The sequence below is a fragment of the Cyprinus carpio genome, chromosome A20, assembly GCF_018340385.1.
Source record: "Cyprinus carpio isolate SPL01 chromosome A20, ASM1834038v1, whole genome shotgun sequence".
In the NCBI taxonomy this organism is placed as follows: Eukaryota; Metazoa; Chordata; class Actinopteri; order Cypriniformes; family Cyprinidae; genus Cyprinus; species Cyprinus carpio.
In genome coordinates this window covers 180167-207141 of record NC_056591.1, presented here as the reverse complement: position 1 = coordinate 207141, position 26975 = coordinate 180167, and the positions used below count along the sequence as shown (strand labels likewise).

Sequence of the window (26975 nt, the reverse complement as noted above, 5' to 3'; positions counted from 1 at the left end):
ATGTATTTCTTTATTCTTCATTTCAATATTTAAATACTTTAATTCACTTCACTTGTACTTCACTTGTACTTGCTTGGTTGCTGTATTATTTACTTATTATTAGCATTAATAATTAGCTAACATGTATTTTTTTGTTATTTAATATTTTTATTTATAATCAGTTAAATAAAAAGGTTAAATATTTCCAATAGATTTTTCTATGGTATCAGAATTGGTGACAAGAATTATGACATTTTACTGGTATTGTGACAGTATGACTAGAAACTAAATAACCTTTTTCAATTATTCCATGAAATATGTGTAGTATAAATGTTTAGTTTTGCAGATATAATTTTAACAAAGGAATTGAAGTAAACCTAATTCAACTACCTAGACTTTAACACAATGTATTTCACATTTATGAGGAGGTATACATTATTGTATTTGCCTTTCAATTCAATTTCATACAAAAGACAGAAGCACTGCTTTAGACAGTTTGCATGCATTAACCAGTGTTATAGTCCTCCAGTGATGTCTCACTGTTTTTTAACCATTCTGACACAAGTGCTTTGTTCTTAATCAAAAGAATGTCTTTAAAACCCTATTTTTGAACAAAATGAAGCTTTGATTTTGAAAGGATTAGTGTTTATAAAAGAGTGAGCCACTGCTCACAGACACGTGCTCTTGTTTGATCAGTGATGAAATCGATACAAGACAGGTGATGCTTTTCTTCCCTGCTCTGTCCGTGTCAGTGCGGGAGCCGGCCGGACAGGATGTTACATCGTGATTGACATCATGCTGGACATGGCAGAGAGAGAGGGGGTGGTGGACATCTACAACTGCGTCAAAGCTCTGCGCTCCAGACGAATCAACATGGTTCAGACTGAGGTGTGTTTGCATGCTTCAATCGTGATACTGATTATGGTCCTCTTTTATTTTCTCCCTGCTAAATATATTTTTAGGTAGCCACTGGTTATAAAATTCATAATGTTAATTCATATTTTGTTTTGGCTTTCAAGGTTACACTATTTCATTTAATGAAGTATGCAAAAAACATAAGCTTTTGCCTTTACTGCCAGTGCTGTACCTTAAAGTGCATCTGCATTGACCTTTATGAAACATCTAGAAGATTGAGACCACTAAGAGCCACTGTTGCATTTCTGCAATATTTACAGCAATAACAACAGAAAAGCAGGTATAGTTTCTGCCTTGCTGCTATGATGCATTCAGAGTTCATTTTAAAAAAGGTTTGATCTGAGGGTTACACATGTAATTCTGTCATCTACTGTACATGTTAAGCAAACTAACAAGGTTGTCAAAAATGAAAGTGCATGCACTGATGACACACAACCCCTGGTTTTCTCTGGCTCTCAGGAGCAGTACATTTTCATCCACGATGCCATCCTGGAGGCGTGTTTGTGTGGCGAGACGGCGATTCCCGTGTGCGAGTTCAAAGCCGCGTACTACGACATGATCCGCATCGATTCTCAGAGCAATTCTTCTCACCTCAAAGACGAGTTCCAGGTACCTGACAAATACTGTTTCTTATTACTTATGGCTGTGCTTTTCTGCTGGCTTTCCTTCAGGACCCAGATTTTGCATTGACATCACTAAATTAAACAAATATGTCCTTATAATCAAACATGTTATTAATACCACTATGAACTGCATATAGGCCCAACAATATGCAGCATAATTCAGTGTTAGGTTTCTAAACACTTCTTGGTGGTTTTGGTGGTTTGGTGGTTGTAGCCAAAAATTGGCTAGATGCACAAGATGGCATCGGTGAGCTTCAGCGACGTGAGTGTGGGCATGCTTACTACTTCCTGTCTTCGCGACGTTCGCATTTACTGTAAAAGGGAAACTTTCAAAGGAAACTTAACTAGATAGATAGAATTAATGATTTTCAAATTTAATATCAAAGACAAGAAAAAACATCCTCACATTATTGCGTAACTCTGTGTGGTGATTCTTCAAAATACGGCGTGGAGATTGCGTCATTCTTTCTTCTGTTGATCATGTGATTCAGCGTCAGTGGTTGGTCAGAATCCACAGGGATCTTCATTCAAACACAGACAAAATGTGCAATACTGTACATTTTCGGAGAGTTGAATTTATAAGATCATAAGGTTTGAGACTGTCAAACAAGACGCGCAGATATTTCTGCATTATGGACTCAATGTATGTTTTATTAACTTTATTTGATTTATATCTGTATCGGTACAATTTAACATATTTTAATTATAGTAGGTTTGCGTTTATTAAAACATCTGTGTTTGTATTTCCCTGTGTTTTTTTTTTTTTTTTTTTTTCAAAAATGCCACTGGCCCAATTAACGTATATAGTATAGTAATGATAGCGATGTAGATCTTCGTTGCATTTTAAGTGATATTATAAATCCTGTAAACATATATATATATATATATATATATATATATATACAAGATGGCGGCGATACCCATTGACAGCACAAAACAGAGAATTTAAGCTAGACCGGAAATCCAAGATGGCGGCGATACCCATTGACAGCACAAAACAGAGAATTTAAAGCATCACTGTATAAACCCTTATTTAATGTCTGGGTTGTATTTTCGCTCATAGTATTTGAGGATGCAAGCGTGTCACACAACCTGTCTAGATCGGATTGGGCACACGGCCTTTGACATTAACAACAAAAGATCTAGCTTCCACTCTCTCCTGTCCAGACGCTGAACTCAGTGACTCCTCAGCCTCAGCCTGAAGACTGCAGCATTGCGCTCCTTCCTCGAAATCACGACAAGAACCGCTTCATGGACAACCTCCCGCCTGACCGCTGCCTGCCCTTCCTCATCACCATCGACGGAGAGAGCAGCAACTACATCAATGCAGCGCTCATGGATGTAAGTATGGCTTCCTCGCGCTCACTCTCACTCTTTTCCTCGTCTCCTTTATGTTAGACACACGCTCTGTTCCAAAACCTAGTGAGCTGCCGACAGAGGAAACATTTGATTATGTCCCAGAATAAATACACACACATTTCTGTTAGTATTACCAATCCTAAAAGTTGTAGCAAACATATTGATAACAACAGTTGAGTGTAAAAAAACGAATAAATTTAATGCTGTGGAGTCAGTGCCTCATTTGTGTGCCGACGTGCAACTCTCAGATCAGTCATTTGTGAGTTTCCATGCTGCTTTAGAGCGCAGCTGTCAATGTAGATAGTAGACAGCGAGGGCTCTCATTGGATTTTGGAACGGAGCTACAGAAAGCTAGAGACAAATCCAGGTGGCAAGTGCTTTGAGTGGGACAGATGTTACTGTGAGCCACTTTCAAACCTATTCCAGTCGCTCTGTAACATGGTGCTAGTGTCATGTGGATCAGCAATATGATTATTTGTCTTGAAATCATAAAGTATTCAATGAGCTTCTTTTCAGTAGTAAAATTAATGAATTCTTCTTGATGGCTGTATGTGATCCTAAATTGAACTTTCTTTTATTTGGGTTTTCAAAACTAATAAAGTCCAAACTATTTTAGTAACATTATTGGAAAGGGCGAGGTAAGTGTAAGTGTCAGTCTCTTTCTTCAAAGCGTTGATTTTGTCATTTATGAAAGAACAAGTTCACACAAACCCTGAACGTTCTGCCATCATTTCTCAACCTCAAGTTATTCAGAATCTGGATGTTTTTTCCTTCTTTCTGTGGAAAACAACTGGAGGTGTTTAACACGGGTGTTTATTTCCATACAACAAAAGTGAAAGGTGACCACTTTCTGTCAAGCTCCAAAAAAAGAACAAGAAACCACCACAAAAGTAGTCCATACCACACACTTTTAACTGAACACAAATATGACATCAGAAGTCTTGCAGCTCGAGTCGTATGAACTACTGTTAGTAGTCTTTTGAGCATCACAGCTCTTGGTCACTGCATGATTTCATTTCATGGAAATTAGCCACCTAAAGATTCCTCCAAAATGTTCTTCCACAGCAGAAAGAAAGCCAAGCGGGTTTGGAATGACAAGAGGGCGAGTGAATTTTCAGTTTCCAATTTGAGAATGCATTTGTTTAGAATCTAGATTGATCTGTGAGAGACAGTGCATCCATCTCCTAGTGCTTCATTTGTCATGGCTGTCTGTGTAAGTCATGTAGTGTCTATCTAACGTAGAGCACTGTTTTTCAATGTGCACAGTCTTCTGTATATCTGAGAGCGTGTTCAGTCAGTGACATCCCACAGCGATGACCTCTGACCCTGGGAGATGGCGATCGCACAGCCAGAATCAGCTAGTTTGACAGCTGAACTCAAAAAGTTGTGATTTTAGAGGGTCATTTTAAATCGCTTCCTCGAACGCTTCACAAACTCTTGGACTTTTTTTAACCAAGCCGTCAGAAGAATACCAGGTAATTTCTGATTCAGTTCTGCCTCTGTTAGACTGGATTTGTTTCGTGGCTTTAGTGGGATGTCAGCTCTTTCCATTCAGCCTCTCTATACTGGGTTTGCTGCAGCATGCAAAGAAAAATGAATGCATTTAATCACTTACAGAGATGAATGTTTATCATACTGACACATCGACAAAGACACACACACACACACACACACACAGGAAACGACATGCGTTTACATCATTCTCTCATGTGGAACGCTCACTGTGGACCTTGCATGATCATACACATTCACACATCGGCCATCCTGAAAAAAAAAATGTCCCATCTGTGTCTTGGTTGTGCATTAGTGTCACAAAGCAGTGTTTGCAGGAAGTACATTATGTTCTATGTTATGCAGAGCTACAGGCAGCCGGCCGCATTCATCGTGACCCAGCATCCGTTACCCAACACCGTCAAGGACTTCTGGAGGCTGGTGTATGATTATGGATGCACCTCCATCGTCATGCTAAACGAGATCGATTTGGCTCAGGTGAGTTATTAATATTCTTAATGAAATGTTGGTGCGAGGTATATTTAAGGAATAAGGAGACATGAAAGATCAGTTGGTTAGCTAGGGATGTCAGTGGAAACAATCTGTTTATGTTGAGCCCAATTGAATGTTTCTTGGTGGGTTTAAAGTGTAGTTCACCCAAATATATGAATGAAAATTTGCTAGAAATGTGCTCACCCTTAAGCCATCCAAAATGTAGATGAGTTTGTTTCTTCATCAGATTAGTAGAAATGTAGCACTGCATCAGTGTCTCAGCAATGGATGCTCTACAGTGAATGGGTGCCGTCAGAATGAGAGTCCAAACAGCTGATAAAAACATCACAATAATCCACAAGTAATCCACACCACTTCAGTCCAATAGTTAACATCTGGAGAAGACAAAAGATGTGTGTTTGTAAGAAACAAAACTGTCAGTAAGACATTTTACATTTAAACTTTTTTTTTTTGTGTGTGTTTTGGATTATTGTGATGTTTTTATCAGCTGTTTGGACTCTCATTCTGACGGCACCCATTCACTGCAGAGCATTCATTGCTTGAGACACTGATGCAATGCTACATTTCTACAAACCTGATGAAGAAACAAACTCATCCACATCATGAACATTTTCAACTAATAAAATTTTTTGGGTCAGCTATTCCCTTAATTCATCACCAGGGTTACTGTCATGTGTGTTTGATCCGTGTGTAATCGGTGTGTACAGGGTTGTCCTCAGTACTGGCCGGAGGAGGGAATGCTAAGATACGGTCCTGTACAGGTGGACTGCATATCCTGTTCTATGGACTGTGATGTCATTAGTCGCCTTTTCAGGATATGCAACCTGACCAGGGTGAGTCTCTGAAACCCTTCCATTTTTTTGGCAAAGCAACAAAGTGCAGAGCCGTACATCTGTCTTGGACTGAAGTGTGTAGTTACATTGATGTGTGTATCCTAACCTCAGGAAGGTTACCTGATGGTCCGTCAGTTCCAGTACCTGGGATGGGCAGGTCATAGGGAAGTTCCCGCCTCCAAGCGCTCGTTCCTGAAGCTGATCCTCCAGGTGGACAAATGGCAGGAGGAATGTGAGGAAGGCGATGGACGCACTATTATACACTGCCTGTGAGTACAGAAGCAGCTATTAGTTCACGCATTAATCGGCAGCTGCAGTGTTACCTGTGGGCAGACAGAAAGTCAGACCACAAAGCTTCCTCTGATATCTTGTCAGGATTTCCTGTCAGTGTATTGTTTGTGAAAAAATGTCCAATCTCACAGTGCTCTCACTGGCATCAGGTTCACCTACCCTTCACAGAAAAAGCAGACTATGACTGGTCCTTTTATATATCAAGTCAATTTTTATTTTATTTTGTTTATGAAGCATAAATAAAAAGGTGTATGCTTTATGCCTAAATTATTTATGCTGAATGAATAGAATTGACTTATAAAATAATGTTGTAGTGATAATGGCTTAAATTCTGTTTAAAGGGATATGAAAATTCTGTCAGCATTTAATGAAGTTGTTCCAAAACTGTATGAACTTATTTCTTCTGTGAACCACAAAAGATGATGTTTGGGTAATCAAACAGTTGCTGTTCATTATTATTATTATTATTATTCATTTTGCCTTTATTTTTCTTTTGTGGGTGAACTATCCCTTTAAAGATTAATTTACCTTCACCATGTGCAACATTAATTTAAAAGAACACATTACAGAAATTAAATTAAAATGTATTATAGCTTAAATTTATATTAAAGTTTATATTAATAAATGTTTATATTAAAGTTTTTGTCACAATTTCTTATAAAATCTGTCTGTTTGTGAGGTTGATGCTGTAAAAATTGCCCTGTGAAGGGACAAATACAGATATTACTACTACTACTAAATACACATTTGCTAAACATTAGAGTGCTTTTTGATCCACTCAAGGAGTTTTATATGTAGTGCATCTTTATATGTAATTTCATAATTCTATTGTCTTTGAAATATGATTAAAGTTTTACTGCTGAATACACTGACAAGTATTTCTGGTAAACTAAAATATACTTTAATTATATTTCAGATCATTTTAAGTTTTAATTTCTGTTGAAACGTATTTTTTAATTACACATTTGTAATGATGAAACTGCAATTTAGTGCATTTCAGTTAAAATTCTAATCAGGTACTTTACATGCTTTAGTATGTTAGTCGACATCAAAATAAATGCATGACAAAAGATGATCAAACCTTGATTTATAATCAACTTTAAAGTAAAGCTTTTCAGTTGACATCGTTATAAAGTGCACTTTTTAAAAGTTACTTGTGTGTGTTAGAAACAGTCATGAAAGTGTGTCATTTGCCTTTTTATTTAATTAATATAATGTTATCTGCAAGAACACGTTTTTAATGAAGTTCTAAGATTTGAAGTACACCACAGGTGCACATTCGCTATAATTAAACACACTTCTTTTTCACAAAGGAAACCCCAGAGTGCAAACCTGTAGTGTGTTAGAAGTGAAGAAAAAACAGCATGAGACTCTAAGCAGAACTGATGCTGCACTACAGCGTGTGTGTAATTTTAGTCTGGATACAGGACGTCTATCCACACACACACACACACCTTATTTCACGTGTGTCTCTTCATCTCTCTCTGTCTCTGTAGGAATGGAGGTGGCCGCAGTGGGATGTTCTGTGCCATCAGTATTGTGTGTGAAATGATAAAGCGGCAGAATGTTGTTGACGTCTTTCATGCTGTGAAGAGTCTGAGAAACAGCAAGCCCAATATGGTGGACAGCCCGGTATGAACGACACCTCGTGCACTAATATCTACACTCATTCTGCTTTTGTCAAATCACTGGAGAAACACTTCATTTTTAGGCCACATAGTAACATGCACTTACTATTGTGATAACAGTACATTCAACAGAATTACAATTAACTAACTTTTAACCGAACCCTCATCCTAACACTACAGTGAGAACATGAGCAACATGAACATGAATTAATATCACTTACTGGAGTAATTACAGTGCATTAATGTCAACATAAAAAAGTGTATGTGTACCTCATTGCATTTTTTGTCTTGTTGAATATCCCAACATCCTTAAAACAAGATACATTTTCTTGAGAAACATAAAAATATCTTCCACTGGCAAACAGATTTTTCTTGCTTTAGGACACATGTAATATAATGCTGTGTGTGAGCTGAGAAAAATCCATTCTCTGAAAACACAGCATCTCAAGTCAATTCATCCTGATTTAAGGATGCTGAGATATTTGAAGTATTAGGATAAATAGTTTTTGAATGTGTTGACTTTCATAACAGAGTCAAGCACTGAAATTTCACAATAAATGCAAATAGAAATGTAAACATATAACATTAAATAATAATCTAACACGAAAAAAAAAATTCATCATATAAAGGTCACATATTTGTAGTGTTTTTTTTATACTATATGTTTTATTCTTTCTTATTTATTGTATTATTTTTTTAATTTAGAAATTAATGTTTGTATGTTCGATATTTTTCATGAAAATCTGGCATGGCTCAAACTGCTTCACCACATCCTCTGCAGCCCGTGCTTCAGTCAAGCTCATATTTGCCTCTGCTTAAAGTTCATCATTGCCACAGTCTGGACGTTTGTTGTGTTGTTTGAGAGTAACGCTCATCATTTCCCTCTCGCTCTGCAGGAGCAGTACCGCTTTTGCTATGATCTGGCTCTGGAGTACATCGAGACATTGTAATGGAGACATCATCTCATACAGACTCGTGTGTGTGTGTGTGTGTCTCAGCAGCACACACTCGGCTTATTCTACATGTGACACGGGGTGTGAGTGCCGTGTAAACGTCTCCATTTGTGCATCCGTGTTGACTTTCATGAAATTCAAGTGCCGGCCACCTGGTCGAGGTCATGTTTTTTATATGAATGCTTTATTTTTTATTTTTTATTATTTTGTGCAGCCATTTGAAACAGTAATCCCGAGCTGTTGCATGCTGAAGACGCTCTTTATTTCTTTGTGTCTATCACTGTTCCTGTTAATAACCATGTATAGTAGTACTCGTGTAAATGGACATTGTTTTGAAATTGATCGAGAGCGTGTGACTTTGGCTTGAGAAGACTGCATTCCTCACTAATGGCTGGCTTATTATGTGTTCTTTTGATTTTTGGTAGCAGACGATGATCATAAGCCAAAGACTTGTGTAAATATGTCTATAGGGATGAAGCACATTGTTTGTATTTATTGTTTACTTGCATTTTTGAAAGCTCAAAACAATCATGACCATTCCCCGTGCAGCAGAAATTTTCACTGCTTTGTAGATTTTTATGTATGAGACAGACTTTAGTGTTATTTTTGGTTGTATTTGAAAATTGTATTTTCTCTTTCTTTTGAAATCTTTTACATGCTATCGTGGTTTGTTTTACGTAACTGATTGTGAATTATTCCTTTGCTGAGGAGAAAAGAGAAGTGCTCTATTTTTTCTGATGTTTTCACATTTGTATTGTGCTTGAAATGGAAAAAAATTTAAATGATGAAGTGTATGCATTAAAATATACACGGTATTAGACTCTAGTGTATTTAGGATCAAAGCCAATTTAAGAAGAAAGATGCATCCAGTATTGATGCTGATCAGACCTTTTAAAGAAAACAAAACAAGCAACAAAAAATCCATCATGTGAAATAACTTGTATTTTTTTTTTTTTTTTTTTTTTTTTTGTCTGTAGTAGTTGGCTTTATGGCTGTATTACAATGTCAAATAGTAAAAATACTTTGAATAAAAAAATAAAAATAATAATAATAATAATAATTTGTTTCCTCCGATTTGGAATGAATGCTTTTAAAATGTGGTTTGTTCAAAATTTTGTGGTGGTTTCCCAGCTTCGAAAATGGCACAATATTGCTATAAACATGAGTAAATGATGTATTTTGCAATGAAACGGTGGTGTCGGATGGATCATTGTTTCAGTGATTTGGATCCCTGTTGTTTTCGCATTGTTTTGGCCCTGATGTCATGAAGTCAGGCAGAGGATGTGGGATTTGTGTATGTCATAGTATTTTTGCAGATACCCGGTGCAGCTTTGCTTAACAATGCGTTGAGTTGTGGTCTTCGAGCTGTACTCGGCTTCCTGTCCTCCTTCGCTGCGCAGGATGCCTCACAGTCTCATTCTCAGTCTGCACTGCTGAGCTCAAGGGGCGTCTGGAGGGGGCAAAGGGCATCCTGAGAGTTCCTCTGCCAAACCTTCCCTCCATTAACCCTCTTATGGGACATTTTATGGATTCACAAGGTACAGCGCCTCATCTCTCAGCCCGTCCAGAACTTTAAAAGTGTCTCCTCGTAAAAGCGCAGCAGAAGATGGCTATGACGCTGCATGAATTCACGCAGGGTCTGGATCCTAAAATGTTCCCCAGAGTGCTTCAGATCCAGTCAGGAATATATTATCAAGGTAAGAGTGATCTTATAATCTCATCTGCTCCTCACAGTCAAATAATAGCTGTAATTACGCTTTTCCAACATTTTAAAACCTAGAAGCGCTTGTGTACACTTATTGGTGCAGGTGAGAAACGGTTTGTGTTTAAGATTTGAAGACAGGCACGTTTTTACATATGATGTAAAACAATAGCAGCTTTCACAAATATGTCCTAAAACTTTTACGTTTAAGAGGTAACTAACTTGCAAGAAAAGTACTGAAATTATCAGCTGAAGGAACAAATTGGCATTTATTTTCAAACCACATGATGCCGAGCGGAAACCCACTTCTTTCTGATCTTTTTCTAGTTCCTTTTAGGCTGATATATGTCTTTTGTGATGTCATTTAGCTGCTCACAATAGCACTCCAGTGTTTGTGCAGAACTGTGAAGAAATGGTTTTACTGCAATCGAAACAAAATGGATTGTAATGCTGAAAGGTTTATAATATATGTGCTTTAAACACTTGAACAATTGGTTCTTTTTCAGGATGTGTGTATGAGATGTTTGGAAGAGAGTGCTCTCTTTCAACGGGAGATTTGCTGAAAGTCATTGATTTCACCATCACCAGATTCACTGCTCAGACCTCCAGCAACACTGAGATTGAGATTCCTGTGGAATTTCCAGGTATTATTTGTGCTTAGCAAGTGATCTGGTTATCGTTTGTTAAAATATGTCTGTTTAAAACGACCGAAAATAGCTCAACTTGATCAGAAGCACCTTCCACTGATCATTTGCTACAGAAATCTACAATTTATATGTCATCAGTTGAACATGCATTTATATTCTTAATGAATTGATTTGAACTTGTTTAACATTAATGATTAACAACAAATTAAAAACTTTTACATTGAAATGTTTAAAATGAAATATTAAAAAATATTTTATTCTTAAAGCAAGCAGTTCACATACATAAAAAAAGTGCAAATACAGTAAACATAGTCTAAAGACAACAAAACCCTATTTTGAAGTATGCGTGTGTCTGTTGCTTTCACAGTCGTGTCAGATGTCGACTTTCCATTTTGTTCAGTCTTTGTGGGTCCATGAGATGTAAATGGAGGAAGTCGTGTTGTAAATCTCATCGTCTGCTCATCCACGATAATTCTACATGGTTTTTTTTTTTTTTATATGTTGGTGAATGTTTGGAATAAATGTTACACATCAAACTGAATAAGATAATCTGTTGCTTCTGGTCATGCCAGTTCTGTCACATAAAATGCATTAAATTACAAAATAAGGTGAAATTTAAATTTTCCTACCTTCATTGTTTTGCATACATTTTTTCTTTATATTTGTACATGGTGACTTATAACTTCTATTTTAACTTCAGAAGAGTGGTGCTTATGCATGATAGTGATTTTATTCCTGTACACCATTTCATAAAGGTTAAAGTGGCAGTGTTACAACATACTTCATTAAAATCATCCCATTTCTTAACCTGGGACTCGGCTGTTCTAGTAGGACAGTGAAGATCATTTCACCAGCGAAGAGCAATAACGTTTCACAAAAGTGATTTTGTGTGTCTGATGATATTGTGGGGTGTCGAGGAGTAAACGTGAGGGGTAGTGTGATGGTGCGAAGCCAGAGGCGCACAAAAAAATTCTGAATACAAATATAGACAACACTTAATTTTAAGGACAATATCTCACTATTAACTAGCATGCATAGTATTATTAGTACTTATAAAGCACATATTAAGGTCTTATTCTGCATGACCATATTTTATATCCTACACATACCTAAACTTAACAACTACCTTACTAACTATTAATGAGTAGTTAGTCAATAGTGAGAATTGCTCCATAAAGTAAAGTGTGACCCAAATATCATCGATGTGAAGAGTGACTAATATGCAAAGATGTGAGGTTCATTAGGCCAAACTCTCTGCTGCGTTACCAGTTATGTGCAGAGGTTTGATCTTACTGTCTTTATGATCTGTGACGTCAGCTGCTCATCATAACTCTGTAGTGTTTTCATGACAATCTTACCCCGAATGGTGGAACGCCTTAAGGATGAAAAGCTCTGTCTTCTGTTGGATCAGTCAGATATAGTGGACAGTGGACAGAGATTGATATTTTCTGTTGGTCATATCTTACAGGACTTTGTTTGATGCACCATACAAAATAACTGGTGTGTGATGCGCCTGTTAATGACTCACTAAAAACGTTAATGTGTTTGTATTTTTTATTATAATCCACATTCTGTATGTTGTCACCACTTTTGGTTCTTGGAGTGACTTAACCTTGTACTCTTTGCGTCAGGTTTGTTCAAACTGGTGGCTGACAGTCAGCCGTACCGAAGCATACAGGAGATAGCTGACTCGCTCAAGATCAGCTCCCACAGACTGTCCCAGCCCGTTTTCCTCAGCGGTTCGGAGATTCAGCTGGCACAGGGCGTCATCAGGAAGGGAGACAGCTTCAGGATCACTGCCGTCACCCATGAGCTCAGTGGTGGACGTGTGCAATGTGAGCTGCTACACAGAGAGCCCAAGTTCTGCTTCAGCCTGAGCTTCTCCCAGCAAGGCCACTTCACAGAGTGCCAGGACAACCAGTTTTATACCCTGAAAGAGATAGCAGAGTGGAAAATCTCCAAAGGCAGAAAGAGGACTGTAACCGAGGTCAAATCTCTTCCCAAGAAGGACTTCTTATTCTCGAATTTGCTGGAGAATGTATCTGGGGAGCTGAAGCTGAGCCCTGTGTACGAACTAAAGGCTGTTACACGACGTGAGTATGACACTAGTTTTGATTCTATTGTAGTGGTGTACACAAATATTGTTAATAACATGAATATAGCCCAACGTGTTTTCCTGTAAAAATGTCTAAACTCCTTACAAAGAACCAAAGATATGTATTTAGTCATTCTTATGGAGGAATTCAACAAAATTAAATGAGCTTTATGCTTTAATCATGAAGGAATTATTTGTCAGTGGTGTGAGAAAAATGAATTGGTTTTCCCTATGAATTATAAATTTTTTTATTTATTATAAACCTTTATCACCTATCCCATACCTCGACACATCTACAATATTACATAGCTAAAATAATTAGGTTTCTCTGAAAGCAAGAGATTCTATAATTCTTTTTTACTTTTCGAGTAAATTGATCTTATTTACAGGGCATTTAGAGATTTTGGTGACACTTCACAGTAAGGTTCCGTTTGTTAACATTAGTTAAATTAGCAATTAACACTGATAACTACTTTTAAAGCATGTATTAATCTAAACATTTACTATTACATTATTAAAATAAAAAGCTGTATCTGTTCATATTACAGACCTGATATAACAAGAACTAACAATGAACAGTTGTATTTTTATTAACTACCGTTATATAGATTTATAAATACTGTAACTAATTATAGTAAATAAAAAAAAATGCAAAAAGTATTGCTCATTGTTAGTTAATGTCAGTTAATACAACAACTAATGTTAAATAAAGGAAACATTGTGTAAAATAAAAACATGATTAAAAAACTGGTTAGTTTTAGGGCTTTTAAATGTTTTTGCTGTGTGATTCAGTCATTAAAGATTAATAAAAATAAAAAAAAGATTAGATGGGAAAATCATTAGGCTTTATTCAAGAAACACTAGTAGAGAGAGTTCTTTGTAAAAATGTTTATAAATCCATTTGTACACAAACCATCACATTCAATTCAAACATAAAATCTACAAATTAAAATGCTCACATAAAAAACCAGCAGAAAAAACAGTTCTGCTCACGTCTGTCCTCTGTGTTTACTCTTTCTTCCCACAGTCAGTGAGAAAATTATGCTTGTCCCGTCAAACTTGGACGTGGAGGTGGTGGATGTCACCGAACAGTTTGACTGTGACTCCTTTGTGCAGCCTCTCTCTCTTATGGACGTTTTCAAGAGTCCTCCAGAGTTTTTTCCTGTGGTGGCCAAGTTGTCATGTGAAAGACCTTTCAAGCTTTCGCCGGAGCTGGAAACACTTTTCCATTCCAAACAGGTGATCATTCATCACGCTTTTTCTGCAAAACGAATACTGGCCTCGGAAATGGGCCGTGAATCCACAAGACACTTTCTTATTCCGGAGTCTTACAATGGTCGCTTCAAGCGCCGGCCACGGCAGTTCCCCACCGCCTATGATCTGGAGCGGGCGCGCAGCGAGACCGAACACATACGTGTGGTGGCCACCAGGGAGTTTGAGTCCGTGTACAATGGACTTGCTTCTGTTAATGCTGGAGATGAGTTCATAGTGACAAAAGGCAAAAGCTGTGTGCTTTCACACAATGGGACCAAGAGGGCAGCTGATGCTTTTCAATGTCTGAAAGTTACAGAGAAAAGCCAAAAGACAGAGGTGAAGGAGCCTGTGCGCCTCCCCATGTGTTTGGAGGGGGGCTTCATGGAACTTGTTAAAGACAAGCGTCAATACACCATTACGGAAATATGCCGATGGTTCCCGCTGCCCTTCAACGTCAACGTGTCTGTGCGTGACCTCTCTTTGAAGGTGGACGTTTTGGCTGGAGCACCTGGTCTGCACATTGAAGAGGAGATCTCTGACCCTTGCCTCCTCATTTCAAACACTGACCTCTCAGAGATCAGGGAGGTGCCAGTCAATCGCACAGACTTGATCCTCAACATAAAACAGCGCTGGGATGGCGAGAGTCCAATATGTAGAGGAAATTCAGCCATCGAGGAGATCTCAGAGGACTGTTACTATACACTCAGGAGGTACGCCATTACTACCATCACACCCCCTCCACGGCCTCCCAAAAAACCCAAAGCCCCTCCACCACGACCTCCCAAAATGCTGTCATCCAGATCTGAGAGCGCAAACAGTGAGAACTCCAGCTGCTCTCCACAGGTAAACTGTATTTCATTGCATTTTGTGTTCACTCTTCATCCCTTTGCAAGTTTGGTGAGCTATGACACCCACATTTGCTGTGCCAAGCAATAGCAAGCCTCTAGGTTCGGTGAATATTCATAGTTTAGCAACAAAGCAAACTGAAGATCCACAATGATCTGTAAAAAATAGACTGTTCATAAAGCAGTTAATTAGAGTTCATTAGCTTGTTAGCCGGTAGAATAGCTTAGGATATTTCTTTCGCTTTCATTATTGCTGTATAATTCATTGTATTTTGTGACCACACCATTGGACAGCACACCCACAACCCATTCACAGACCATCTGATACATGAGCTGGCTGAAATCACCAGGCTTTGTGCAACATCCTGGAGTCATGAAAACTTATGTTTTCATCAGTCAGAAGCAAGTAGCCAAAAAGGATCTTTGGGTGGCATGTGTTTCTTAGCCAGAATAAGCTGCAAAAGTTGACCTGACTTCACGGAAATAATCAGAAGTGAGGTTACATGAGACTCAAACTGCTTACTGTAAATCATTTAAGGGGCTATTTAAGAGCTTGTGTACACTGCAGGTTTGGTGAGAGAGTAGAGATAGGAGAGTTTCATGCTAAGCCAAGTGCAGCAGTTTCATTCGCAGAACACTTGTAAGTGCAAAATACTGAAGCATTAAGATAAAAAAATAAAATACATGTCAAATTTACCCATGGTATGGTTAATGAGCTAAACTGCAAAAATGAATTTGTCATGAGTTTAAAAAATCCTTAAAACAAGAGCAATTTGTTTTACTAAGTGGCACATGGCAGATATTTTCTTAAAATAAAAATAAATAATTTTTTTTAAATCTGCTAATGCATTCAGACAATACATGGATATGAGATAATGGATAATGATTAAAAATAATAAATTGCATTGTAAATATTACTGTCAGTAATTAAGATAAAAGCAAAAACGAAGATGCATAATTAATACTTATACTGAAAGTTGTGACATTTGCCAAGTATGGTAACCCATACTCGAAATTGGTGCTCTGCATTTAACCCATCCAACTGCACACACACAGCAGTGAGAAGTGAACACACACCCGGAGCAGTGGGCAGCTATATATCCAGCACCCGGGGAGCAAATGGGGGTTCAGTGCCTTGCTCAAGGGCACTTCAGCCATGGGTATTGAGGGTGGAAGAGAGCGTCTTTTACCTACAACTCCTGCCAGCACCAAGACTCGAACCTGCAACCTTCTGGTTACAAGTCCAATTCTCTAACCATTAGGCCACAGCTGCCCCTACTGTGTGTTTTAGACTTCGACAGATTAGAGATATTGAAAATTACAAGCAGATGAAAAGGTCTATGAAACATAAGATGTCACACATGATTCACACATGATGAGATGCCTTTATCTTATTTCAGACAGAGATGCAGAGGATGTTATAGTTACCAACATTTAATATTTAACACATTTAGCACATGCTGTTATTGTAAGTGAACAAGAAGCCAGAGATCTGCATTTAAGAATCAAAGAGTTTTCCAGAAAGACAATGGCCCAATGCACATAGTGAAAATATACAGAGAAGAGGAAGACATGATTTAACTTTGTAAATGAGAAATGCGTTGTGTAGATAGGAATTCTCTTAAATGATTAACATTGCATTATATTCAAAATAATTGTTAACAATAAACAAAAATGTGAAAAATACAATAAATAATGTCAGAATACTCTATTGTTATTACCTCCTTACTTATGGAACAAGCAGAATTTGCACGCAGATCTGCATTTTAAATGCACGTTAAAATTAGCTTTATGTACAGAACAATAAATAAACTCCCCTCACTGAACAGTTGCAGAAAATAATCACACACACTGATCTATCAGAGAAGCTCATTTAACAGTGAGGTGGACTGTAATATGGTAGAAGGTTTATAAAACTGCTAGGCGCCTCCTAGTGGATTCTTTAACTAAGAAAATGCAATAAGAACTAATCTGTTCAATCAAGATGTTTTTTTAAAGACAGATCTCACAAACATAGTATGAGGAGGATAAAAAGACATAGCAGGGATTTATTGTTAAAAACTGATTGTTGCATTTTAAGCCTGGACTATAATGATGTATACCACATGAATGTATTTAACAATTATGTACCAAAGTAATATATACTGCTAAATAACATTACATACATTTTTATGTAATGTGTAGACATCATAGTTAAATTAATTGAAATGAGTCTTTTTTCCTCAACAGGTTTTGTTGATGTTGTTTATTTGTTTATTTCCAAAACTCTCAAAAGTCATTCATTCAAAATCTGCCATCTGACGATCTGTTTGTCCATGATTTGTACTAGGACTGTTGAAAAGACTCATTACATTTAAAAACCTGTAATGGAACTTTTATATTCACTTATTATATACATTGTGTAATTTCATAATGTTCTGTCATCCCTGTAACAGAGTCATTGTGTTGAACCTTTTAAGCAAGATGACTTCATGCAGTGTAGTGACTCAAAAAATGGAAGTGACAAAAAGATTCCCATTAGTCCGGTCCTTTTCCCAAAGCCTACCCTGCAGAAAGGTAGGAACATTCTGCTACATCCCTCTTCAGTGTTTATCAGTGTATGTTAAAGTGAAGTGTGTTAATTCAGCATCACTAGCATCACCAACAGAAAGTGCAAAAATACTGACTGTTTTCAAACAGGTGTCTGTGGGCCTCATTGATAAAATGGTGCATAGAAACATGCTCTTTAATCAAATTTGGCCATTGGCCTCAGACTCACTCTTATTTATAATCAGCGCTACATATTTAGGCTACATATTTCCATGAAGTAAAAAAAATAAAAAATAAGTACACACTTTACCTTTAACCGCCTGTGTTTTAAAGCTTGTGTGTCCTTGTTGTCCTCACCCAAATTTTGAGTGGGCATTTGATTCCCCCTCAGATCTTGCCAAGGGCCGAAGTCTGGACAACATATCCATCACAAAATTCGAAGATGACGACAATGATGTGCATGATTATGAATACATAGATGAAGATCAGCTTGACAGCATAAGGAGGACATTCAATGAGCAAAACATTAACATGGGCAAAGGAAAACCAAGTAACACAATATAAGTATACTATGTAGACACAACATGGTTCAACACACACAGAGTTGTTGCTGTGTTCCAAACCCAGTTGCTTTAATTTCACATGACGTGACTGACATGGCCAAAGTCTATTTAGTAATCACATAACTTTAAATTACTATAAATCTGATGGGAATGCAAATAATTTATTATGTAATTTATTATGCAAAAATGTACTTAGTAGCCCTGTAGGAGAGCAGACATGAAGCTTTTTGGAAATGCTTATCTTAATGGGATTAATGCCAAGCTTGGAGTGAACAGGTTAAAGTACATTATTTCAGCATCATCTTTGTTTGGTCAGTTGATGGTCTGACCCTGATTTACTGCATGCTATATATACCCCCCCCCCCCCCCGAAATTTCTGTGTAAGATCCATTGTATATTATGGTGCTTGTATCAACTGTGATATACTGTTTTGTTATGAAACACACAGTCTGGTGAAGCACACAGTACATAATCTTTTTCATTTTAGGTGTCATATTTATACATATATTTACTCCCTACCATATGTGACAAATATTTCCAGGCAGCACATTATTCGATAAAAAGAAAGTCACATTCATTTCAGCAGCCAGAAACTGTAGATATGTGTGACCGCTTCTTTAAAAGCAGAATTTGTAAAGAAAAGCAGTTTTCTTTTGAAGTGAATAGTTGTGTATTATCAGAGAAGTGATTGGTACTTAAAAAATTTCAGCTGGGTTGAAGTCTGAATGATTAAAACAGCGTTGATCATACCAGATATACAAATCAGAACACTGCAAACGTTGTCAGACTTCACAGAAGTGGTTTTATTGGCAAATTCAAAAATTCAGGATATTATATATTATATTTCACACAATATTATTAATATTTTTTTGAAAAAAACCACATTGAAGAACCCATTTGGGCTGCAGATGTGAGATATTAATAAATCATACAGGAATCGATTTCTTTAAAGTGACTTTCTTCTTTCAGACAGAACCAGTCGGAATATATAAAAATTGTCTTTGATCTTTCAAAGCTGTTAAAAAATCATACGTCATCCTCCTGCAGCTGCTTCCGTGTACAAGAGTGAGTGCAAGCTAGATTAAAAATTGATTATTAAGTTTTAAAATATGTTTGTTTTTCTTACAAAAATGCATCAGTTCGCTACAGGAGGACTTTGTTCACCCCCTGGAGCCTGTGAGACACTTTTATTATAGGATGGGTGCTTTTTATTTAACTTCTTTTTGGACTGATGCACTGCAACACCCAGCTGAGGGTGTCATGACACAGCTTTGAAAAATCAAACAGATTGTTTTATGGGATAAACTCCGACTGGATAAGTATGAAAGAAGAAAGTCATACACCTAGGATGACTTGAGGGTGATTAATTTATGGGCTGAGTTTTAATTTATGGGTGAACTAACCCTTTAAGCCACTCTTTTTTTAAAGGCTTGACCCAGCAGCAAGGAGGGGACATTCAATGAGCAAAACACGATAACATGGGGCAAAGAAAACCAAGTAACACAATATAGTATACTATGTAGACACAACATGGTTCAACACACACAGAGTTGTTGCTGTGTTCCAAACCCAGTTGCTTTAATTTCACATGACGTGACTGACATGGCCAAAGTCTATTTAGTAATCACATAACTTTAAATTACTATAAATCTGATGGAATGCAAATAATTTATTATGTAATTTATTATGCAAAAATGTACTTAGTAGCCCTGTAGGAGAGCAGACATGAAGCTTTTTGGAAATGCTTATCTTAATGGGATTAATGCCAAGCTTGGAGTGAACAGGTTAAAGTACATTAGTTCAGCATCATCTTTGTTTGGTCAGTTGATGGTCTGACCCTGATTTACTGCATGCTATATATACCCCCCCCCCCCCCCGAATTTCTGTGTAAGATCCATTGTATATTATGGTGCTTGTATCAACTGGTATACTGTTTGTTATGAAACACACAGTCTGGTGAAGCACACAGTACATAATCTTTTTCATTTTAGGGGTCATATTTATACATATATTTACTCCCTACCATATGTGACAAATATTTCCAGGCAGCACATTATTCGATAAAAAGGAAAGTCACATTCATTTCAGCAGCCAGAAACTGTAGATATGTGTGACCGCTTCTTTAAAAGCAGAATTTGTAAAGAAAAGCGGTTTTCTTTTGAAGTGAATAGTTGTGTATTATCAGAGAAGTGATTGGTACTTAAAAAATTTCAGCTGGGTTGAAGTCTGAATGATTAAAACAGCGTTGATCATACCAGATATACAAATCAGAACACTGCAAACTGTTGTCAGACTTCACAGAAGTGGTTTTATTGGCAAATTCAAAAATTCAGATATTATATATTATATTTCACACAATATTATTAATATTTTTTGAAAAACCACATTGAAAAACCCATTTGGGCTGCAGATGTGAGATATTAATAAATCATACAGGAATCGATTTCTTTAAAGTGACTTTCTTCTTTCAGACAAAACCAGTCGGAATTATATTAAAATTGTCTTTGATCTTTCAAGCTGTTTAAAAATCATACGTCATCCTCCTGCAGCTGCTTCCGTGTACAAGAGTGAGTGCAAGCTATATTAAATTGATTATTAAGTTTTAAATATGTTTGTTTTTCTTACAAAAATGCATCAGTTCGCTACAGGAGGACTTTGTTCACCCCCTGGAGCCTTGTGAGACACTTTTATTAAGGATGGGTGCTTTTTATTTAACTTCTTTTGGACTGATGCACTGCAACACCCGCTGAGTGTCATGAACAGCTTGAAAAATCAGACAGTTTTTAATATAACTCCGACTGGATAAGTCTGAAAGAAGAAAGTCATACACCTAGGATGACTTGAGGGTGAGTAATTTATGGGCTAATTTTAATTTTTGGGTGAACTAACCCTTTAAGCCACTCTTTTTTTAAAGGTGGTTCTACAACAGACTGGATCAGAACCTACTCTACTCGCAAAGCGTCCAGTACTGCCCACTTCCAAGCAAATGCACTGTAGCATCTGTTTACCAGTGTGCCCTAGGCTGTGTTGTTTTAACCTGCTGTCACATTGATGTGCAAGACAAATAGTCTTAATGTATTACAATGACTTTTATGAAATGCCACCACCCTGTCAACATGGTTTATGATGAGAATTAAAATTGCATTCAGAATGTTCAAATTTATTGGCATTGGACAAAAAATGCAATGACAACAAAGCTGTTAGAAATGGTCTTTCTATTGCCAAGCCTCTGCGGTGAAGCTTTTCTAGGAATCCAGCATCTCTTCAAAAAAAAAAAAAGGTACAAAAGCTGTCACTGGGGTGATGCCTTTTCGAGAGGTACACTTTTATGCCTTATGTAATGGTGCATATTAGTACCTAAAGTGTACATATTTGTACCTAACTGGTACATATTAGTACCTTTTAAAAGGGTACCGCCACAGTGACAGCTGTTTTTATTAAGTAATGATGCCAGAGGAATCAATAGTTTTTGTTAACTTAAGGTTATATTTATTTCAGACCTAAAACAAGGCAGTTTTTGTACAGTCTGGTTATATATCATAGAATTGAAAGTGGGTGTATTTTGTGGAGAAAGAAACCACATTTTCTGCATTTTGTCCAGATTACTTTGAATAAAGTAGATGGAAAGGAGCCGTGTTTGATTTATTTATTTATTTTTTTCAGTTTTTATTTTGTTAAAGATACTAATTATGTATGTTTACACTGACTGTCATGGTAAAATATCTGGGATGCTGCGGTGTTGTAGACACAGCCAACATCTGCAGATTAATAAGCTGTTTGATGTACAAAGCTCTTATTTACAGCTAGTTTATTCTACCCAGTTGTTATATTTATTAGAGAATGTTAACAGTGTTAACAGATGATGTGTCAGCAGCTGGTGGTCATCTCAGTCAGGATTGCCATCAGACTGGTACCAGGGAACTTGGGGTCAAGAATGAGGTCATGAAGAAGGCCTTGACCTTTCTCCCGAGCCTGAGGTGAACACATTGCTCTCCGCCAAAGATTCACGAGGGAACCACCTGTTTCCAAATAAATAAATAAATAAATAAATCTTCAGAAATTCAAAATAATGATCTTATTCACTTGGTCTGAGACTGGATGTTTTCATTTCTATCGGTTACCTACCCACAATATACAGTGAATACATAAACTACAATAAAACAACTAAATTCCACACTACCCATTATGCTATAATCATCTAGATATTGCAAATAGTCACTTGACAACAAAACTTAAGTAAGCCTGGTAATCACTCTACTATTGCGTAAAGATTTCATTTTGCAACAGTTGTGCTTTTCTAAAAGCAAACCAAGAAGCTATTTGTGCAACATAATGAAATCATGTAAAATTGTTTCCCTCCAAAAATGTGCATTGCATGATCTAATCACTGATCACTTTTTAATTAATCCATCAGTGTATTGCGTAACAAACACATGTTGCATGAACCACACTGACAATCTGGAATTCAAAATGTAAACATCTTCAGATTTCAGGTCAGATTTTCTTATTCCCGTAAAGCTCAAGATGCTCTTTGGAACATCTCAAATCATGCTGGAGAACATGATCATCAGGTTTTGTTCATGTTGCTCCAGTGCTGCTTTCATTAATGGGATAGTTAACCATAAAATAAAAATTATGCTATCATTTACTCACGCATGTCACTCCATGTCAATATTTTGAATAGATTTTAATTGTATAAACAAAAACACAGAATTAAAAGGTGAGTGGACAATGACAGACATTTTGGGTGAACTATCCCATTAAAGCAGAAAGGTGACATCAAATACTAAAGTTACACTTTCAATTTTATTCAATGGATAAAAAAGATGGATAAAAATAGGAAAAAAAGAATGCTTTACAGCACTTGTGGGTTTCAGACTTCTGGACCCCGAATGTATAACTTTTTTCCCTCCTTCCCTTCTTACCAAGCAGTTGATTCACACGGTTCATCCAGCCGAAGATGTGGAGTGCGTGGTTCTCTTCAGCGCTGAGATCGGGAATGTTGGGTGGGCTATCAGACTCCTGCAGCACTCTGCTCGGCAGAGGAGCCATGTACTTTTCTGACTTCTCAATGTTGGCATGGAAATGAGCAGCTGCTACATATGCTGCGGAGTTGAGCCAGCCCTGTCCAAAGCGCACCTCAGGAGACGAGTACAACTTCTGCCTACAGCAGAGAGATAAAGAAGCCTTGTTACAACATAAGGCACCTGCCAATCTGAGGCTGGAAGAATATCCACACATTTGGATAAAGGGAATGGCATGATATCACTGAACAACAGTTTGAATGCTCTATTAAGTGTATACACACACACACACACACACACACACACACATATATATATATATATATATAGACCTTTCACTGCAAGCCACGGAAGCAGTTTGTAGAGATGCCTCTTCTGCTGCCCAAAGAAGTCCAAGAATCTTGTCCTTCTTGTTGAAATCTGTGTCGTCAGCGTTACTGATGTGCTGCAAAGACTAGAGGAACACAGAAAAGGGTAATAGTGAGCAAAAAATCTCTTTGCTTGATGATATGCACTTGAGTTAGCATTACACATTTGAAAAATCTTTTGCACAAAGTAGTACATTGTCAACTTCACAAATTTGCTTACATCCAGTTAGTGACCTAGAGATAGTGAATTTAGTATTCTTCAATTTATGTATATATATAAATATATTGATTTGTCATTAATCTGCAACGTGGTCACAGACTTTTGTTGATCCTGGATCAACATTACGGTCCAAAAATATAGACCTAACCCCATCCAGAATTTATCCCTAAAATCAGAGGGAAATGATAGCTGAATAGCAAGGGTGTAGAAGCATCAAACCCTGATTGTAAGCCTAAAACTGACATTTCTTGAAAACATATCCCTCAATTCTGATTGGTTGATTGGAATGTTATTCCAGGAACATGATGTACTTGCTGAAATCATGTTCACACTGTGTATAGGTGCTGTGACTGGTTACCATTGTTTTTTGCTATTTTTATAGCCACATCATTGTTATTTATTTATTTTTTTATTTTTATGGGGAGTTCACATAGAGTCAACATAGTCTTGAGGTGTGCACAAATATGTGTGCATGCATGATAATTGCACTTACTGCTTGACACTGTATTGTATGTAGTCTGTAGTGCTTGTTACAGAAGCAGTCTTCTTGAGTAAACTCTTTTCAATTTAGAAAAAAGGCAAATGCTAAATGAACAAATGTAGGGTGAATTCAGGTTAATTAGGATGTTTTTCCAGTCCAACTGTAACTGAATTCACCCTAAATGTGCATCTAAAATATTATATGTGTGTGTGTGTGTGTGGACCTGGAAAAATGTTTCCCACTTAGTCATGGCATCTGAATATTTGGTGGAACAGTCTGTGTAACTGGAGCAATAATCTTGAGCCACCTCTTCTGGAGCCTGGATGTGCAGCTGAGTCTCACCCTTCCCAACTACACCTGTCTGTACTGCTGCCAGGAAGGGAAGCACGGACAGGTAGTAGTTCATACCTAGAGGGAGAGAAAGTGACAAAATGAGAAAAGACGTGACAGTTCACTTTACATCCAACTAGTTGTGCAAATATAGAGCTGTACTTACATGCATACCAGCTCTGATGAGAGATGCAAACCGGCTCTGAACTTTCCAATCCACAAGTGCTGCTACTGCCAGGGCTTGGGTCAGTCAGCCGGCCTGAGAATTTGAAACATTTGAAACAGGTGACAACCAAAGTTGAATTTCCTTAAAGATTTAAATCTAGACTTCCTAAGCACAAGTACATATGTATTCATATTTACATTCATACAGTATGTATATGCAATGCAGCTTTTTCGCCCAATTATTTTTCAAGGTATTTTAACTATTCACGCACACGGTACAAGTTATACAGAGCCCCTAACTGTCACCGAAATCTTTCAGAAATAAACCATTGTTTAATATTGTTTATTAAGCTGTTGGGAGGTTCTCAATATACTGACATTTTTCTGGTTTCCTAAGTTGTGAGGCCATTTTTGTCCCAGCACACAGATGCAGTAGGTATTCTATTATTTATTGCAACCTATAGGCTTAGGATATTATATAGCTTGTTTCATTGTTACTTTCTTGTATTGCATATTTCTAACTACTTCTTGATACTGCATTTTTAGTTGTTCATTAAAGTCTCTCAGTATCTTGCAGAAGGGGGATAGGCTTTTTGGGGAGAAGCTTACTAGTTTGGATAGGGATGTAAACCTATTTTCACTACTACATATACATATAACACATTATCACTGTTCCTGTGTTTACATGTTTATAGTCTACATACTATACAGTAAGATACATGTTTAATGTGTTCTGCACATTCTCAGGAATAAACCATTCATCAAACCTGAACATTTGGCTAATTTGATTCTGATACAAAGCAAAAGACATTGCTTAGTTTCAAACAGCTCTCACTCATAGAGGCTTGTTTCTTATTGTTACATCACAGAGGTAATAGATCATACCTGATCTGAGCTTCCAGCCCAGCTGCAGAGGAAGACTCCACAGAGGACTCTCTTTCTCTCCAGGGCCCATGGAGCTCATGTAGGGATCAGTAGAATTGATCATCAACTTGTACAAGGCCATTCTCTGTAAGTAGTCCCATGGTTTTACCTGGATCACCCCGTCGAGTGTGGGCAGCTGGGAAAGCTCATTTGGGGCTTTGTCCCACTGGATAGGAAGACCATTCTCAGTCACTACTGCTGCCTGGCCAAGCACAGCTAACAAGACTACAGCAGCCACCGCTCTGATGAAACCCATGCTGAAGAATCTAGTTAGACTGCCAAAGTGCTGTGCTCAGTGGAAGAGCTTTAATTTATGGGCAACCAAAGGACTTTGGTCCCAAATGGAGAAAGGGCCCAACTGGGGGTGGGTGGGGACAGATGCATACGAGTAGAGACATTCTCTCTAATTTATACATATATACTAATAAACATTTTAACACTTAATTTTCTCAATACTTTACACCTTAAGAAAACTGGGTGCCATGTACTAACATACATTCATACATTTGGAAGACACTTTCACCCAAAGCGACTGTGACTGAATTAAACATTTTAGTTTAATTAGTAGTGCCATGTGCTACTGTTGGAGCTAAAGGAACTATTAAAGGGTTAGTTCACCCAAAAATGAAAATTAGCCCATAAATTACTCACCCTCAAGTCATCCTAGGTGTATATGACTTTCTTCTGTCAGACGAATCCAGTCGGAGTTATATAAAAAATTGTCTTTGATCTTTCAAGCTGTTTAATGTAACTCAGCGGGTGTTGCAGTGCGTCAGTCAAAAAGAAGTTAAATAAAAAGCGCCCATCCATAAAATAAGTGTCTCACATGGCTCCGGGGGGTGAATAAAGTCCTCCTGTAGCAAATCGAAGCGTTTTTGTAAGAAAAATATCAATATTCAAAACGTAATAATCAACTTAATGTAGCCTTGAGGTTGGCTTTGTGCATGCACTGCTCAGAAGTGACGTACACGGAAGCGCAGGGGAGACTGGTTTTCCTTTGCTAAAGTAAGGAAACGTTGCTTCCTTTGCTCCTGTTAACAAATGATGGTTTTCACGAGACTCACCGGCGCATGTGCAAAGCCGACCTCATACGTCATTCGCCCGGAGCTGCTTCCATGTATTAATTAAAGTGATTATTACATTTTGTATATGGATATTTTTCTTACAAAACTGCATCAATTTGCTAACAGAGGCCTTTGTTCACCCCCCGGAGCCGTGTGAGACATTTTTATTTTATGGATGG

At 37.4% G+C, this 26975-nt stretch overlaps 3 protein-coding genes across 18 annotated transcripts in view; 2 read left to right on the top strand and 1 right to left on the bottom strand.

Annotated features, from left to right (window-relative positions):
* The window catches only part of ptprk (protein tyrosine phosphatase receptor type K), a 166185-nt gene extending 156792 nt beyond the window's left edge, over positions 1-9393 (top strand). For 9 of the 16 annotated variants that reach the window (XM_042777267.1, XM_042777263.1, XM_042777260.1 and 6 more), the window contains 8 exons: positions 732-867; positions 1354-1503; positions 2685-2858; positions 4734-4865; positions 5588-5713; positions 5819-5982; positions 7501-7636; positions 8529-9393. In XM_042777267.1, the coding sequence (XP_042633201.1) occupies positions 732-867; positions 1354-1503; positions 2685-2858; positions 4734-4865; positions 5588-5713; positions 5819-5982; positions 7501-7636; positions 8529-8582 (1072 nt within the window). In that variant the 3' untranslated portion in view covers positions 8583-9393. Of the gene's footprint in view, positions 1-731; positions 868-1353; positions 1504-2684; positions 2859-4333; positions 4352-4733; positions 4866-5587; positions 5714-5818; positions 5983-7500; positions 7637-8528 lie in introns of all 16 variants that reach the window. The other 7 variants (XM_042777254.1, XM_042777257.1, XM_042777253.1 and 4 more) reach the window with 1 other exon arrangement.
* Positions 9394-9635: 242 nt separating this feature from the next.
* themis (thymocyte selection associated) lies at positions 9636-18362 on the top strand. Its single transcript, XM_019069368.2, has 6 exons — positions 9636-10282; positions 10794-10931; positions 12566-13027; positions 14057-15126; positions 17564-17684; positions 18049-18362. Exons 1-6 carry the CDS (start codon positions 10192-10194, stop codon positions 18219-18221), a joined length of 2055 nt encoding a protein of 684 aa, XP_018924913.1. The 5' UTR covers positions 9636-10191; the 3' UTR covers positions 18222-18362.
* A 3494-nt stretch (positions 18363-21856) lies between these two features.
* On the bottom strand, positions 21857-26042 carry leg1.1 (liver-enriched gene 1, tandem duplicate 1). The gene is made up of 6 exons (XM_042777250.1): positions 25694-26042; positions 24810-24902; positions 24537-24721; positions 23577-23698; positions 23146-23384; positions 21857-22239 (listed from the first exon to the last, which is right to left on the bottom strand). Exons 1-6 carry the CDS (start codon positions 25986-25988, stop codon positions 22088-22090), a joined length of 1086 nt encoding a protein of 361 aa, XP_042633184.1. The 5' UTR covers positions 25989-26042; the 3' UTR covers positions 21857-22087.
* Positions 26043-26975: the final 933 nt, after the last annotated feature.